Genomic DNA, 18171 nt, shown 5'->3' on the forward strand with positions numbered 1-18171 from the left:
ATTTTTTTATTTTAAAGGTAATTATGTTATTTCACCATGTCAAAAAAAAATAAAAAGATGAAAAAGCTTCTTTTTAAAAAGTTAATTTTTTTCTAAAGGGTATTTACACCATTTAATGTGCCAAAAAAAAAATAATAATAATTGAAAGGACAAAAAAAGGTCCTTGTACAAAAGCAGGTCCAAGTGTTAGGCTTGAAGTTCATTCAGGTTGTCTATGACGCCTTGGCGAGAACAAAGAAAGAAATGGCTTCTGTGCCTTTTTTTTTTTTTAAAAAAATCTAATCTAAGAGGGAAGGCAACCATTTAAGTGACATTTCTTAGCTGGATTCACTTTTCAAAGGAGTCATGTGAGAAAAGTTTCGACCGTAACAGTGAATACTCAGGAACCGTCCTCATAAAAAAAGTTCATAGACCATCTAGGTGGTGGCCCAGTGGTAAGAACTTAGGATCAAGAGGTTTGCTCCCTCTGTGGTCTCAGGTTCGAGCACTGTGGTTGCTCATATGATAGCCACTGGAGGCTTACATGGTCGTTAATTTCAGGGCCCGTGGAATTAATCGAGGTGCGCGCAAGCTGGCCCGGACAGCCATATTAAACTAAAAAAAAAAAAAAGTTCATAGAGGAAAGAGAACCTAAGATAGATATGCCCTTGATCAAATATGAACAAGTACCAAGCTGCACGCATGTGGCTCAAATCCAAGTAATATTTGCACTATAGTCTTATCCTAAAGTCATTAGTTCATCATTACAACTGCCATGAGCCTTGTGGCTACATAACATGTAATCCAAAACTAATATTAAATATAGTGACTAAAGATTGTTTAGTTTAACAAAATAAAAATCATATTGATTAAATTAGATGCCCAAGATAAAATTAGACAACATTCCAGTTTAGATTATAAATATTATATATCATGAAAAATTTAGTAGAAATCTAGCATGCATCCAAGGTATATATTCAAACTTGCAATTAATTTTAAATAATACTACCTTGTTTTAGATATATTCCTAAACAAGGTCTAGAATTCAAAAAAATTATACTCAATATTTCTCTATAAAAACTGAACCTCCACTCTAAAATATAAGGAAAAAAAACAAAGAACAAGTATTTATAAACACCAATAATAAAGAGAGAATAACTCAAGAAAAATATTAGATTCTATTTCACTTATCCAAAACACCTGTTTATAAAACTTGAAAATCAAAATATTAATACTCCTAGTTCATGAATGTTTTATTAATTATAATAAATGTTCATCTTTCATGAATATTTATAGTTCATGAATTATGGATATTCATAATTCATGAATTATACATATTTCATGAAAAAATTAATGAATATTCGTGGTTCATGAATTATTCATAATAACATTTATTCTCATTATATAATATATTTTATGAACTAAAAGAAATTATTGTTCAATAACAAATAACAAATATTTTATTATTTTTTAAACTTAAACCAGGACTCATGAGTCCACATGCTATTGTTCAATCATAAAGCAATTTTGAATTTAAAACTTTTGTTATTCTTAGAATAATTTTTCATTCACTTTTTAAAGCACGCTAATATCTCATTGTTAAAATACACATGTTAAATTACAAAAAACACCAAATATAAATAGACCTCACATATGTTTTATAAACCAATTCCAACATAACATCCATGTCTCCCTCTTTCCGATAATTGGAGCCTGTCCTTACAACCTCAAAAAAAATTGCATGCATATTTTGGACCAGAAAACACATGAAAAATGAAATCCTGAGATGACTGAAAATGTCGGTTGACTAATTGTCAGGAAGGGCTTTCATTACTTGCAATGTCAAGTATACATTGTATTTGTATCAGAAACAAAAAAAAAAAAAAAAAGAAGAAGAAGAAACTACGAAGCAACTATGCTTCCACAAATTCAACAGGAAGCTCTGAATGTACAAATTTGTTCCCTTCTCATACATACACACATTTACACATGTATAAAGTTGAAATCAAAATGTCAGACCACGATACCCCAAACACTCACTATAATTTGGATATTTCGGAAACGTCGTCCCAGCAGGGTTCAGAAAAAAACTTACAAGAGCATTGGTCAACGCCAGTGAAAATCGATTGACACCAATCCAAACATCAATACCAGTGGCCAATCTGATTGGTTTAATTGATCCCTTTCTGACTTTCTGGACTTTGTAATGAGTTGAGTAGCTTCAAGTTAGCTTTCTGGGTTTCATTTCTATTCTGTTAGTCCAGACTGACTTTAATGAGGCCGACGAAAATTGTTCATCAAGGATCAATTGACAAGAACGTTGTTCTCCAATGCAAATTAACTTGTGTGTGTTTACGTTGGATGAACATATAGCAGTCTGGTGGGAAACAACACCAAACTTCCACCAAGAATCAGTTCCAGGAATTTCAAAGTTCTCTGGATTTCTTATCTTGCCAAGAACAGCTCCTAATCAGTAACTCATCCTGTCCTACATTGCTTATCTTTGAGCTGAACAAACTTTACAATGCCATCTCCACCACAGGAAAGAAACCCATGAGAAACAACTTGTATATCTGTCACTGCAGCCTGCAAAATCCAGATATGGATCTATTTAGCAGAAGCACAATGACAAAGTAAATTCTACTTTTAAACAAAACCAAATCCTCTGATACAAAGGTCAATCGCAGCTAGTTACCCTCACAACTCCACCAAAACCCCGCGAGCTTGGTTGCAAAAAGGTGCGTCTTTCATGCAATTTTGGCCAATGGCAAACCAACTTGGCTGCTTTGGCATCCCAAAGTTTAATGTCTCCATCCTTGCTTCCAGTCAAGAACAAACTGGTATGAGGGATTGTGGATATTTTGGTGACACTTCCTTCACTCAGATTATACACTTAAAGTTAGATTCAAAAACCAAAAGTCCATATGTAAGCTTATTTTTCATTAAAAAGAAGCTTCCATACCTAAATGAGCCTTTGGCATGTACCACAGCATCCCGTTTGGATTCTGCCCTCCCAATTGGCGACCGACTCCTGTCTGCATGTCAATATTAGAAGGGAGATTGCTGTTCATGTTGTGCCTTTTAGTCCTTCCAGTTGCTATGTACCGGAAGTCATGAAGTCCAACATCACCATTTTTACCACCAGTTACGATAAGAGGAGAAATAGAACCACTTCCAATGTCATTATCAAAAACAGAAATGGAGCGGGCACCACCTTCACAAAGTCATGCACACACAGAGTTGGTACCGGTGTAGATGAAAGAATATCTGGTAACTAAATGCACAGTGCATGAGATGATAAAATGAGTATGTTCTGTGTTTCATCAGTTATATTTCTTTTGGGAACCAGAAAACTAAATTTCAACTTGGATTCTTTGGTCATTGTAAACCATGCATTCCTTGTCAATCTTACCAATTGGTTATGTCAGCACCGGCAAAGTATCTTAAGTGTGAGGATAAGTAATTGGCCAGCCACCTTAGCTTACAGTGGTCTGCTGCTTATTTTGTCTATGATCATGCAATGGAATGTAGAAGACATGGTAAAATCATGCATACAATCAACATTAAGCAGTTACAAAATTAGAATGAGAAAACCTTCATGACAAACAATGGAAGCTCGTGAGGTTGTGGGTGGAGCCAATGTATCCCAGATAACCACATTAGCACCGTTAGAGCTATATCCAGTTGCAGCAATAACTGATCCACTGGAAGTAATGTATGTGACATCCCTGCAAAGTTAATATTATATTAATAACCATGTTGAAACATGGGTAGAACTTCTTTAGCATCAAAGAAGATTCATCATGTAAATTGGTCGAGTATCTTAACCAACCACAGATGCACTGGAAACAAACACTGGTTAAAAGGTTAACACTTAGTGGGCATTCTTCAGTCTTCCTATACTGCTACAGAAGAAATTAAAAAAAAGGACATTCCCATAAGAGGAAACTTCCTGCAAGAGTTTGAGGAAGTTTCGTTCATTGTTTTGGAGAATTAAGGGATCTTTTTGACCAAGTACATTTGGAATCTGTTCCTTGGACTCCTTCAACAGTTCCCAGAAACCCAGTATGGGATCAGTGTAGCCTTGCAAAGTAGAAAGAACGGTATACATACGATGCATGGCCGTTCAAGCAGAGACACGATTCTGTCGGATGGATGTTGCTCCTTCCTCCAACCTCCAGCTGCCATGTGCAGACAGTTCCATCTAATGCAGCAGTAGCAAATCTATGTCCGTAGTGATCAAACTGCACAGCTGATATTGATGCAAGAGCATATGGTGGGGGAACATTTGCAGCAGGGAGCACCCCATATGTCGCAGTAGCTTTTTCCTTACCGAACTGCAAAGTATTGTGTTGCACATTATCAATGTGTACCATACAGTGACAGCATGTAAGACAAAAAAAATTCACCAACAGCTTCTCTGAGTGGGAAAAAACATCAAATCTTCAATGACTCTCCATCTGAAGAGCCTTTTGTGACTTTCTCCTCAGCACTGATTCGGTGCTTTAAGTAGTGCATGATGTATAACTAAGTGATCATTTAAAAACAACAGTGGCAGTTGGGGAAAATATGAGACAACAGCTCCGCCATATGATTTTTATTTCAATTGTATCATCACAGTCCCTTTTTTTTTTAAAAAAAAGACTTGTCCATAATTTGCGAGAAACTTAACGAAATAAGCAAGAAGATCAGAAATGCCTCACAAGACAATAGCAAGTCTTATCCCCTTTCATTTTCTTTCCTAGTCTTTGATTTATTTGATGCATAGCTGATATCAACAATACCATTTATCAGTGCAAGCCAAGAAAAAACACAAAAATCCCTGTAATAATACTATGTGGTGGAAACAAATGCTGACCTGCATAATTTACATAAGACAGACATTCGAAGAAAGTAGAAACAAAAAGAGGAAAAAGCTTTACATGAAAATAAATTGTGTAGAAAAATCTTATAAAATGAAGCGGGATGTGATTTATGGTGCTATTATTAGCCATAAGTGGTATGATTTCATATAATGACATCATTGCATTAAATGCTATCTCTATTTGTAAGATTTTTCCATATGGTTTTTTTGTTTGCAAGATTTATTCAAAAGGAAAATTCCTGAAATGGAAAGAACAGTGCAACAGATGCAATTGTCATTAGAAGTGTTACACGCATGGATAACATAGGATTTATCAACAATTGATTATTAAAGATATCCAGCAGTTTGTAGGAATTCTATTATTCAGTATTCAGCAGCTTATTAGAAATCTTGTTCCATACTTCTATTTCCGATCATGGTTGGTTCACCCATTTAATGACTAGCCCTAGTTGTTCAAGGTCTTCAACTGTTAATTAGCACTTCGTGTTCCTGTTTTCTATTTGGTTTTGTGCCTTTTAGCACCATCATTAGCCATGCCAGACAGGCTATTAATATTATAATTAATTAATTAAAAAAAATTGTTTCACAAAGATTCTACTTGTGTTCTTTTCTTCATAACTTGGGTTTTGTCAGGGGGGCATGATAGAAGTAACATCCATATTTCTTGATCATATTTCCATACCTCCCATAGGTAAATATGTGTATTGCTGGAACCAGCCAAAAAGAAAGGCCTTGAGGGGTGACTGGAGAAAGCTCTTGTACTTGTATTTTCCACAGTAGCTAGTGGATCAACAAACTCCTCAAAATCCTCTTGAACCTCCCAACCCAAGCCTGAGGCACCAATACCAGCATAACCTGGAACGCCAAATGCTCCATTGCCTGTTAAATTTCTCCTTCGTCTTGCTAAAGCACCCACACCAATAGTTGCCCCACCCAACCCAAGGTGTGCCCCTTTCGTGCTCCCAAGACCAACACCAGGAGAGACGCATGTAGGAATTGGGGTTGATTCAGCACCCGCCCAGCCATTTGGTGGCCAATCAGCATCTGACCATATGTACTCTGATTGATCTCCAAAAGGTATCCCATCTTCCCAAGAAAAAAAAACTATTCCCTGAAATAGGTACAATTCAACATTAGATATTGACTGTATATTGAAGACATAAATATGTAAAAGAATGAAACAAACAGAAAAGGAAAAGGAGAGAAGCAACTTCCAACACGCACTGTGCCAGCGATCCCAATAAAATTTTCTTTTCCACTTTATTGCTGCTTATATCAAGCTCATGGAAAGAACCTACTTGACAATTTTTTTCCCTGGAAGAATTAGTTTTTGTACTTTTTTTTGGAACAAAACAAAATTAGTCACTGTCATACATCTTTTTTAAAGTTCACCTCTGATTCTTCAATATTCCACATGAATCTTCAACACTGTCATGAGAATTTCAGCAATAGACACTTATATTCTGTATCAGATGATTATTTCAGTAAGTATTTACTAACTAAATAAAGACTAAAAAATGAGGAAGTCGGTTGGGTGAAAAAAGGAAGATAAAAAACCTAAAGAGAGGCATCTGTATCATGAGAGGTTAAGATAACACATATCATGTTCATACAATTTTGGTCTTACTTAGACATCACAGCGACATATAAACATACACATCCTTCAATAGTCAAACTAAATTATCAAATCTTGTAATCACAATGTCATCCAATGCAAAATTAATGCAACCATTTGACAGTGTAAATCCAAGGCAAATATATCATTTGCATACTTGCAATGTCCTTGATGGCCAAAACTAGAGGATGTAAACTGATCTCGAAGTCCTAGTTGCTATTCTAAGAACCTTCAGGCACAGAAGATGACAGATGTTAGAGACCACCCATTGTGATTCCCCTTGACAATAGCTTGGCATGTGGATAGGATGGGACTAAACGTGACCATGCATCAGTAGTGTGGTCAAACAACCTCAAATACTTCTTAGATATTAAAACTCTCTCTTCCAGGGGGTGGGGACACCCATAAAATTTAATCCTTCAGAACAAAAGAAGTAATATGTGTGCAAAAACTAACCTTACGGTTGCTGGCCAGAGCAGCTTGCCTTTCATCAACAGAGTTGATACACAGTGCCTGTGCAGAATTGAATAGATAACCATCAAACATAATGGAAACTCAAGAGATATTATTCACTTTTCAAACTAACTGACTAATGGCACCGAATTAATGCCAGAGCCTTGGATTATGGTTAGGATAAAAGATGTAATAAAAATTACCTCCACAAGCTCTCCATCTCTCTTATGTACTACTTTAGCATTTTGAAAATGAGACACCTCCTTCGTCATAACTGCATCCTTCTGCCAGGAACTTAAAAAAGCACGGCCATTCCTGAACAGACCAATAGAAGGCGATCCAATTTCATCGCCAGAAGGGTGATTGCCAAGTTTTAATTCATGTTCACAAGTATCCTCAGTTTCAAGCTCTCCAGTGATGCTCATGTATTCATCACTCCATCCTTCATATGATTTATGATTGAAAAACAGCGATAAATTTATTTCTTCTTGCACAAAACCTTCAGATACCATGCGAGGGTCAGCACAGGCATCCCACAATACATCAAAAGATGATAATTCATCTTTGCTATTCATCATGTCTGCACTGACATCCTGATAGAGAGCTTTGGCTTGAGAAAGACTGGATTCTTTCATCCATACTAGAGTTGGTATTTGTAATCTATTCTCTACTTCCTGCTGCAGGAATAACCCAAGTAGTTTTACATGATAAGATGAAACATGTACAAGCATGGTCCTTAGTAACTTAGCCAATATCAATGAGCAAAACCCAATTTCTTCCTTTCTGCTGATGCTATCAGATCCAAAAATTGTCAAACTAGATGCCAAGGAAGAAACATTGCCATGTGAAACCCCAGAAAAGCAACCATCTTCAAGCTTAATGGACAGCAAATGCAATTGGTGTTTCATGAATCTAGACATGTGCATCCACAAACAAGCCCCTACGACGTGCCATTTTTCATCTTTTGAAAATGAGAGCATTGTTTGTCCATCTTGTTCATGTGATGAACATTTAACAACCTCATGTCCTGATCCTGCATCATCAATTGACAAACTGAACGGCAACTCTGCAATGTGGTGGAGAATGCTCTTGAGATTCCCAATATCAACTTCATAAGGAGTGTGCCCACTAGTCAAAGTTATCAAGAGGGGTTGTACCATCAACAATAGACCTTTTGATTTTCGCTGAAGCCATGCAGATGCAAAATATATATAATACTCAAATAAATCAAGAATAACAAGGGATCTTGAGACATCTTCTGAGCTGGAAAAAATCCTCATAGCAGCTCTTAAACTCCTCAATGTCTGCATGATACCCTGAAAATAAAACCCATGCATGTCTGACCAGATGGATTTAACTTCGACAGACATAGTTCCTTCAATATAAAACGGTTTAGGTTGAAAGCATGTTACGCTGCACGAAGTAATAAATCTTGAAAGTAACAGGGAAGCATCTTCCATAAATTTCAAACAAGGCTTATGCAGAAGTGGATATAAGATGAAACTTTCAACACCATCGCTCTTATCTTGTGTATGGTTTCGAGAAGCGTAGTTAACTATGAGATCATGCCCAATAAATGGTAATCCATTACTGCATGACCAAACTAAAATCTGTAAAGCAGGGTTAAAACAAAATTAATCACCACGGGACAGAAAAGGCAAGGGGAGAATAAGTCAAATGACTTGATGATAAGGTACGAGTATTAGAACTGCAAACTACATACCATTTTGATCACGCAGGAAGGAACCACCAAAAACTTCTGCTCAAACATTAAAAGTCCTGTATATAATTTTTCTCGAAATTCTTCTAATAATTTCTCATGTTGGTGAATTTCACAATCCTTGGAGGATGTACCAGGTTGAATGGATCCTACTATAGTGTTAAGCCAACTAGGATGCTCACTCATCAATTTTGAAAAATACTGAAGAGCCAAATCTAATTTACCATGGGACTGCAGACATAAAGCCACATCACCTGACAGCCAGTTACAGGATTCACTAGCAAATGGATTCAAAATGCCATGTAAAATTTGAGATTGATCAACATCTGATACGCTTCCTGGATCAATACCCCCAAGAATGTTCAAAGAAGATTGAAGGCACTCCAAAGCTTCAAGCTGATATTAAATGATATTCGTCAAATTACCATTAGAAATACAAGAAAATAAATTCACAAGTGCACACACACAAATAATAACAATCATGACAAACAAAAGAATATTCAAGTACATGCAAAAACATCATGGAACAGGCAAAAGGCTCTCCAAAGCTTCAATCTTACAATCAGGAATAAAAATTGTAAAATCAATCAAACACATCACTACACGGATGCATGCAACAAGCTACAACAAAGTACTGAATTGTTCAGACTGTAGTTTGATGTTGTTAAACTTGAACCAACTTCAAATAATGTAGAGTGGCTTAGGACAGTCTAAATGGACTTCCTAGTTCTAAATTCCCTTGCAAAAAGCTAAGGATTGTCTGGTGCATCTACTACACTATGTTTTGAAGGAATGAAAAGGTGGGGTTAAAACTCCCAACCCTTGTTTGGCTCTCACTTCTAATAGAGGGAAGGGTAGAGTTTTGGAGGGTTTCACACCCTTTAGATCATAAAAACTCTTAACCTTCAATGTCTAAGGTTTAGAGGGGTTAAAATTATTGAATGACAAAAGCATCCTTAATTTAAAATTAAAAAGTTGCTTCTACCATCAAGCTTTTATTGTGACTCCACCTTTAACAACCTTCTGTTTTCCTTTAGCTGGGATTTGCAAAGTTGATGACTTAAAGGTTTAGAGTTTAAGAAGAAAGGCTCTAGCATTTGTATATTCAATGGACACTTGAATAAGTGAGGATAAAGGGTAAAAACATATTATAGCTGGAAATATGAGAATACAGCAGGGTTGCTAAAATTTCCTGGCAGCAACAAATTATCAATGGTTGGATTTGATTGGAATAATCAACAGGTAGGCCTGAGAAAATAATTTGGTGGGTTTTGCAGCAGTTAGGTAATGGGGTAAGAATTCAAGTTGAATAACAAGAAAAGACTGGAACTAGCATGCTTGCATGGGCTCTATGAACAGAAACAGCAGTTCTTGCAAAATGGGAGAGAATAAAAAAGTAGAAAGAAAAATTTTGTGAGCAAGAATCTGTGGAGAGATGAAAAGATAAATAGAAGAGAATGACACCTGCCTTCAGATACAGAGCCAAGATCAAATAGGCATTAGTAGCGACTACAGACTTTTTGTCCTACTAGAATTTGATATCCTAATACAACGAACCAAATGAGAACACTCTTAAGACTATGAAATTCACATAGGACCTCAAACATAATTAAATTATTATCAACTATAAAAAATAAGAAGTAATTGCGAAAAATATGATTCTAAGCCCCAGCATCCCAAAGACTCGCACAACTGGTAAAATAGAAACCATGAATTCATCAAGTAAAATACTTTTTCATGCCTGCATGGGAAGCATGGGAATTGATAGGAGGGGCCCTACATTGAAAGTAAAATGGCAAAACACACTAGCAGTTATAGAAAAATCAAATATTTATACATGAAAGACTCGGCGGTCTTTAAAATATGGCATAAAAGTGAACTTACAGGAAGTCCACATCTGTTGAAGGCAGTAGCTGCCATAATCGTAGCCCACCTACGGAGAATTGCAGCATTTTGCTCCCCAACAGCATTCCTCATGCTATTTTTGGATGCTAGTGAAAGACAATGTAGACCAATATGGGGATCCATGAAAGCAGCATTATTTGACGAAAGAGCAGACTTGTCAGTCAAGGAACTTGCTTGGAGACCAAGCATGCTCAGAAAAGACTGAGAATAATTGCCCAATTCCCACTGCAAACAAATTACAAAATCAAAAAACTGGGGACATGCCATGCTTGCAGCTGTATAGAAGTCTCTAAAGTCTAAAGAGGCCAACAAAAAAAAGGAAAAGACAAGGATGGTATTCACAATCCAGAGACCTCTAGCAGGCTTGTAAGCCAGTAGTCGCCTCTCTCACTTGCAGATGGAAGTATAAACTTTGTAATTAAATGATGTTCCAATGGTCCACCACGACCCTCAATAAGCCGACAAATTACCAAGGCAAGCTGTTCATCTCCAAAATTCTTTGCGCATATGGTGATAGCGGAATAAGTGTCACCTCCTAGCAGAAAGAAAGCAATGGCCAACTCCAGCTGATGTCTTCCCATTAAGACATACGCATTTTTCAAAGCGGCTGCTTTATTTTTTTCCTCCTGTAACAATGATAAAAGGGCATAAAAAGACAGCTGATATTATTTCCCCTCTTTCCATGTAGGCATGTTGCATTCCAATAATACAAGTTTATGGCAACTAAAAAAAAAGAGAGTAAAAACATGAAACTTCCTAAACAAAAAGAATAAAAGTTTAGCTGACAGAATATATATGAGCATTTATGTGGAGTAATTATGCATCTATACAACATGTTTATAGGGGAAATGTAACTGAATGTCCATCTAAATGGTCGAGCAATGGCAAGAAAGAAGATATTGCATGCTAGTGGCATAAATGAGAGCCTCTTTGAGATATTTTCTCTGGCTTTTCACAATCTTTTTTTTTTCTTTTTGTTGAACTGGAGAGAACCTCTGGCCTCACAATCTCTTCTGAACTATCTCAGCAACTAAGTCACAAATTGAGGAATTCATGACTTGGCACATACCTGAAAATTGCGAGAGAGAAATGCAACCAAGGGTTTATCCTTTTCATCTTTGCTGATTTTAAAAAGACCAGACAATACTGGAAGTCTATTCAACACAATGTACAAAAGGGCAGAATCTTTGGGATCTTTCTTTCTCAGATATTGTGATCTTGCTAATTTCTCCATCTGCAGTAAAATAACCAGAATCAGTAACAAGAAACGTGTACAAAAAGAGGTGCGCAGACATAGACACGAGCACATAGCCAGAGATGAGGTTGGAAAAACTAATTTAATAATGTAATTATTAGAAAACCACATAACAGAGCTGGAAAAAATTCAGTTTGAATACAATGATCAAAATGTATTAGGAGTTGTTGATTATTCGCTATCAATACAATCATCAATTGCAACAAAATCTGTTCATCAGCATAGTCCTCAAATGTACTTTTGAAGAATATGTGGCTCATCAACACATGAAATCCCTGACACAACAGCAGTTGCTACACAGATTGACAAATTGCATGAAAGAAAAAACATCAACCACAGTGAATTAATCATCAACAGTGCAAATAGATCTACTGCAAATGCTTTCTGAATTAGAAATCCTATTGCAAGCAGACTGATTTCAAATTTGCATCAAAGTCAATCGTACACCTTGCAAATCTTGGTCTGGACAGCCTTCATAGGAACTACCATTCCTCATGTCAGGAAGCTGGTCCATCCCTTGGTAAAAAGTCAGCATTTCTGGTGTTTCAGCTACTTGTTACTCAACTGCTAACAGTTTCGCTAATTGACATGAAATTTCAATGGCACACATGCTCAAGTACAACTAATGCCAATTGGTATAACCAATACTATGGCCCAAATTATGTTGCCTAAAAATATGGGGCGGAACTTTCTCTTACAGAGTTACAGTTGAAAGGCAAGAGAAGCTTCTTTCATAATATAGAGAATAAAGAAACAATATCCAAAAGCATTACCCTTGCACGCAGTTGTGCAACATTGGTGAACCAGAATCCAACCCCAAGAGTTTGCATTTCTTTCCATGAAGGTTCATTAGGAAGAAAAGAACTCAATAAATTTTCTTGACAGTCAGAATGGAAGGCCCAGCTCATCAGCCTAGAGTCACCAACCAACTCTTCCACGGAAGGAGATCTACCAAAGCTTCGAAAAAAATGTAACTGCTGAAACTTTAACGAGACCCAGAACCTATAAAGCAACAAGAGAATAAAATCAGTACTTACAGGCACTCAGGAGAGAATCGGATGATTCAGTATTGCACTAATAAAAACAAACATGGAACAGGCACCATAAGTGAAAGATCAATCTCAGAAATTTTATTCTGTCATAAACATACCATCTTCATCTATTTTTTGCTGATCAGGTTCCATATGTTATTTCAAGTAATTTCAATTGTACAGTAAACAGTACGCTATCAGTAGTATTTCACACCAACCATGTATCTTGATCTGGCCAGATATATAAAATTTCTGACCAAAATTTTTATTCTCTTACATTCCAAGCATTGCTATCTTACTGTTCATACAAAAGTTCAAATGCATTATTACAAAGCATTTCCTTCCCTAATGGATCAACCACCATTATGCTATATCCCTTCATAATATTCAAACATTAATACAAATCTTGCTAGACAAGATTCAAACCAAGATGTGGAGCAACCATACCTTTACTAAAATGGGCATGATAAACAATCATTAGATACATATATCTCAGAGGAAATATTGTATAAACTAGACAATCAACAAAACTCAGAAATACCTTTGCCCAGGTTCATCAAGATTTGCATAGGCACAAGCAGAGTGCTGAACATCGCTGAGAAGATCTATAATTGCAAGCATTTCTGACTTCTCTAAATTGGTTAGAGACTCAAAATCATACTTCTCTAGAGTTTCAGCAAAAGCACTAAGTTCAGATTTCGTTGAAGATGCAGCAAACATATTATTAGAAGCATCAGAGGTGAAATTATAGGCAAAAAACTGTGAGGATGAAGTTGGCAGTCTTGCATCAGCACTCCACTGAAATCCCTTATTAGTTGAACCAGAATCTTTCAGGAGAAATCCCTCAAAATAATTTGACAATAGGATCTGTGGAACAATTTTGCTATGATCTGCAGAGTTGTATATCTTCTCAGCAGCACAACCAGAAGAAAGATATTCAACAAGATGCCTCACAGATACATATGCACGTTTCCAGTTTCCTAAACACATCAGAGATTACTTGTATTAAGTGGCAGGTCATCAGCCTAAATGAAGTAAAAGAAGCCAGCTTAGAGTCTCGCACAGCTTTCCAAAAACAATTTAATTAAAAAGGTGATCATCACTGCAATTTGAATAATTCATGCAATACCTCAGTGGCTCATTCAAATTTCTGAATTATAAGAATTCAAAATGGATTGTGATGATTTAAATCACTATCCTTAAGTACCTGAATATATGTTCATAATAAGTGCCTCAGGGTGATAAACAGCTAAAGTTCCCGTTAACTTCTCTGCTAGTTCTACCAGACTCCAAAACCCTCGCACAGCATTTGAATGATGTTTGAGTTGAGCCATGGCTACAAACAAACTGCTTGAAGAGCAATCATTTTTTGCATCAAGTTTGTCATGAATTGGGGATTTGAATCCTCCACTAATACCTTCAATTAATGTTTCTTTGAGATCAATTTCACCATCTGTGAATATGCAAGAAAGGATTTCCTTGTCTTTTCCACCTTTATAACCTTCCCTTATAAGGATTTCCTTGTCTTTTCCACCTTTATAACCTTCCCTTATAACATTTGGAGGATATTTGCCCCATTGCTTATCACCTTCAAGAAATAACCATTGACTTAGTAGACTAATGTAGCTATCATGGACAATAATAGCTGTCGCATTGGGCCCCCAAAGGAAGTCACGGATAGCAGGGAAAGTATGAGAAACTGCAATGCAAGACCAGCTGTTGACATTCAAAGATTGAGGGCTCAACAAAGTCTGTCCACCATGATGCTTTTGTGCATATACCTGCAACTCATTATGCATGCAAATCCCAAGAAATAACTGACCATTGCCTAATGTTAACCAATTTAAAGAAATGACATCTCTTCCAACAGCTATCCTATCTTCTAATATAAAACTCCCAGCCCCTATAACGTGTACAGCTTCCCATACATGAAGAATGCTGGTATCATCTAAATGACTACCTGCAGAAATGGTTGCAATCTTCCGACCACAAGCAGTCAAACATATAGCACTAACCGGGCCTTGATGTGCAACAAACTTACCCACAAGCTCCCACGGTATTTGAGGAGTTGACTGTTTAGAAGAGTTACTTCTCCACAGTTTCAAACTACCATCAGAGCAGCCTGTTGCCATGACATATGCAGGAACACCAGAGCATAGATCTTTATTGGAACCTAAGCTTTCTGGCATGGAAATGAAATCTCCTGGGCACACAACAGAAAAACTTGTAATCTGGTCGTGACAGTATGGCTCTGGTAAATGTGATGAGCATGGATCGACACCAACACAATATCTTCTATCAGCAAAAGTATTTTCAAAATTCAGTACAGGAGTATTTTTATCATCAAACTTACAGTCACAACATCTTCCTGATAAGTCAAAAGAATGTAAAGTAACTTCCCATGAAATTGGTTGAAAACCCTTCAACCATATCGCCAAGAGCAAAAATCTATTGTATCTGAATGTCTTGTTGCAAGAAGAGGGTAGGGGAACTGCAAAGATATTAGTGGGACCATCCTCAAATGGACCATGACCAGTTAGAGGTATAGTGCCTATGTAGTGGCATATTATGCCTTCTTTGCAAATTTGAGAAATCTTAACTATAAAGCAATCGATTCCACCAGCATGTCCCACTAGAAGAACATGGTCTTCGCCCAATGTTGAAGGTGCCCACCTCAAGCTTGTATATTTAGAACAAGAGTCGTAAGTTGCAAGTTTTCCAGAAAGTTTCCATCCAGGTATCAGTTTTGCGGGACCCAAACTGCAGTTTGAAATGGTAGAAACTATCCAAAATAGAAGCAGTCCATCAGAATCCAAAGAAACAGCCAGTTCCACTTCATAAATATGAGGGTGCATTGCAACCTGTAGTATTTTTCCTGTATGACCTCCATTTAGAACACCACCAGATGAACATGATGAGTATTTATCTATCTTGGATTTATTAAAAGATGCATCTTCTATATCACTAGGTATTTGGGAATACAACAAAGACCTGACCAAGAAATTACAAGGTGAAAGATGCATCAAACTGCATATATTTGGCGGGCCAGACAAGCAGTTCCTCAAGACAACAACCTTATCCAGAAGTAACCAGGCATTGAAATTTGCAAAACCAGCACCATGAAGATGTCCTGCTTCAAGGTCCTCTAGTTCCTGTGTCTTCCATAGTGTAACACGAGGAAACCTTATGGGTGAGATGTCATCAAGACAGTGGATGGCCCAAAAAGTAATTCCTCTGCCTGGACCAAACCCAATTAACCACTCACATCTGCCAACTCTGTCATGCCCATTGCCTTCTACTGAAAATGTCTGGCTAATACCTTCTCCAATTCTATATATACCCCCAATTTCTGCTGCCCAACTAAAAAATACATCCATACCCAGAGTTCCCTTCAAGACCTGGTTTATCTCAATTACAGCAGCAATGCAAAAAGACTTTCTCACTGTTTTGTGATCATGATTGTCCTTGCCTAACTTTCTTACCTTTCCACTGTCTACCTCAGTCCATAGCCTAAGTGTTCCATCTAAGCAGCATGTTAGTAGCACATGTCTACGCAAGTGTTTCTTATCTCGCTGTGCTTGTTGTCCTGTTGATGGTCTCCACTGAATCTTTGAGACAGGCTGAGGGTGATGCAACTCAGTTTTCACATACTCAGATGTTCCATTACCATAACATACTAGCACACAATTGCTAGTCTGGTCAGATCCTTTAACATCTACTTTACTCAGATAAGCTGCAGTAGCTGAAGGTCCCTCAATTGACCAAGTGGCGGAAACCAGATTTTGAGGCTGGTCTCTTTTAAACTTCCAAGCTATTTCCCAAGACATGTTCCTCCTCCTCCACAAAACCACATCAATTCCACCGGAAACTATCCCATCCCCCGAACCTGTCCATGTGATTGCTCCCACCTTTGTAGATTGTACAAGCATTGCATTCTGACTCCAACAAAAAGAACCTGAATATGAGTAAGAGATTTTAATTCATATTTACAACATCGGTATGGGCAAAAGATTTTAATTCATATTTACCACATCAAGTAATTAAAAGTTGCAGACACAATCCATTCTCTGAAAGCAATGACAGAGTTCAATGATATAAGTAAAATTAAAAACCATATTGATTACGCAATCAAATCATTTTTCCCATCTTTCTCTCAGAAAAGACAACAAATCAGTTTAATTAAACCTCCAAAATTCATCTGCCAGCATTTATCTCAAGTTCTCCAATAATATCGATCGGAAGTATAGTCTAATCAAATTATAATCGAAACTTTTCTGTCTACATTGCGCAAAATGCACACAATTCAAACTTCCGATTACAGTTCATTTCATTCCTTTTGCTCCATTTTCTCAGCAACCACACGGAAATCAAATTTCAACTTCGCAACTTACCTTTGGAGCTCGCTGAATCATGCGAGAACACGGAGATACAGTTATCTGACGCGGCCGCAAGCTCACCAATAGACGGGGTCACCGGAGACCAGGAAACGGATTTGACAGGGGAAGAATCGTCGCTGGAGAGCTCGAAGACTTGCTGAAGAATGGGACCGATAGCGGCTTCTTCGGGAGAGAGTGGAGAGGGTAAGTGAGAGATCACTAATAGAGATGAGGCTCCATATGCAACCCATGAGTAACCGGAAAAGTCAGGTAACCAGTCGATGGTGGAAGCAGAGCGGGTCGGGGCGGGTGGAATGATGTCGGATCTGAAGAGAGAGAGAGGGAGGTGGTCGGTGGGGTTAATTGAGGCTCGAGTAGGAGAGGCAGTGCTTGTTTCGGGCATTTTGGTTTCGCCTGTGATGCGAGGAGAGAGTTAGTGAGAGACAGACGTGACGGATCTGTGTATATAATCGCGGGTTCGATGGTAACCGTTTGTCTTCGAGAAGGAAGAATTATAAAGTATAAACGAGTCCTTGTACTGTATTAGTTAGTATTTTTAATAATTTATTTTTCAAAGTATAAATTTAAAACGATGTTACCCTTAAAAAAATGTATCAGGTCAATCAAATATCGTGCATATTTTAATTTTAATTTAGTGATTTTTTTAATGGTGGCAGTATTATATTTTAAATATATCATTTTAAATTAATATTTTTACATTATTTTAATATATTAATGTTAAAAATAATTTTTAAATATATATAATTTTTAAATAAAAAATACTTTAAAAATAACCGTTCATATAAAATTAATTAATAACATTTAAATAAGATGATAAGAGCTTGTTAACTCGGAAATGTATCAAAATAATATTTTTTTAATTTTTAAAAAATTATTTTTGATATCAACGCATCAAAATGATCTAAAAACACTAAAAAATATTAATTTAAAACAAAGAAAAAAATAAAAAAAT

At 36.8% G+C, this 18171-nt stretch overlaps 1 protein-coding gene across 3 annotated transcripts; it reads right to left on the minus strand.

Annotated features, from left to right (window-relative positions):
- Window positions 1-1766: 1766 nt before the first annotated feature.
- On the minus strand, window positions 1767-17694 carry LOC7497260 (uncharacterized). 3 transcript variants are annotated; one of them, XM_052450826.1, is made up of 17 exons: window positions 17214-17694; window positions 14357-16777; window positions 14030-14314; window positions 13364-13802; window positions 12565-12793; window positions 11606-11770; window positions 10890-11162; window positions 10516-10761; window positions 8635-9027; window positions 7115-8521; window positions 6915-6971; window positions 5526-5954; window positions 4093-4316; window positions 3574-3707; window positions 2942-3193; window positions 2675-2853; window positions 1767-2565 (listed from the first exon to the last, which is right to left on the minus strand). In XM_052450826.1, exons 1-17 carry the CDS (start codon window positions 17599-17601, stop codon window positions 2458-2460), a joined length of 7629 nt encoding a protein of 2542 aa, XP_052306786.1. In that variant the 5' UTR covers window positions 17602-17694; the 3' UTR covers window positions 1767-2457. The 3 variants fall into 3 exon arrangements, with proteins under 3 accessions (XP_052306786.1, XP_024451368.2, XP_024451370.2); XM_024595600.2 differs by having other exon boundaries at window positions 14030-16777; XM_024595602.2 differs by having other exon boundaries at window positions 14030-16757; window positions 17214-17387.
- Between the last annotated feature and the right edge of the window lie 477 nt (window positions 17695-18171).

The sequence above is a fragment of the Populus trichocarpa genome, chromosome 2, assembly GCF_000002775.5.
Source record: "Populus trichocarpa isolate Nisqually-1 chromosome 2, P.trichocarpa_v4.1, whole genome shotgun sequence".
Taxonomy (NCBI): Eukaryota; Viridiplantae; Streptophyta; class Magnoliopsida; order Malpighiales; family Salicaceae; genus Populus; species Populus trichocarpa.

Bases quoted from the DNA above. Each gene is read 5' to 3' on its own strand.
- LOC7497260 (XM_024595600.2), bottom strand. From the start codon at position 17,601: ATGCCCGAAACAAGCACTGCCTCTCCTACTCGAGCCTCAATTAACCCC. The intron at 13,803-14,029 runs GTACTTAAGGAT...TGATGTGTTTAG, and splicing joins TATTATGAACATATATTCAG to GAAACTGGAAACGTGCATAT. The intron at 2,854-2,941 runs GTATGGAAGCTT...ATCTGAGTGAAG, and splicing joins CATGCCAAAGGCTCATTTAG to GAAGTGTCACCAAAATATCC.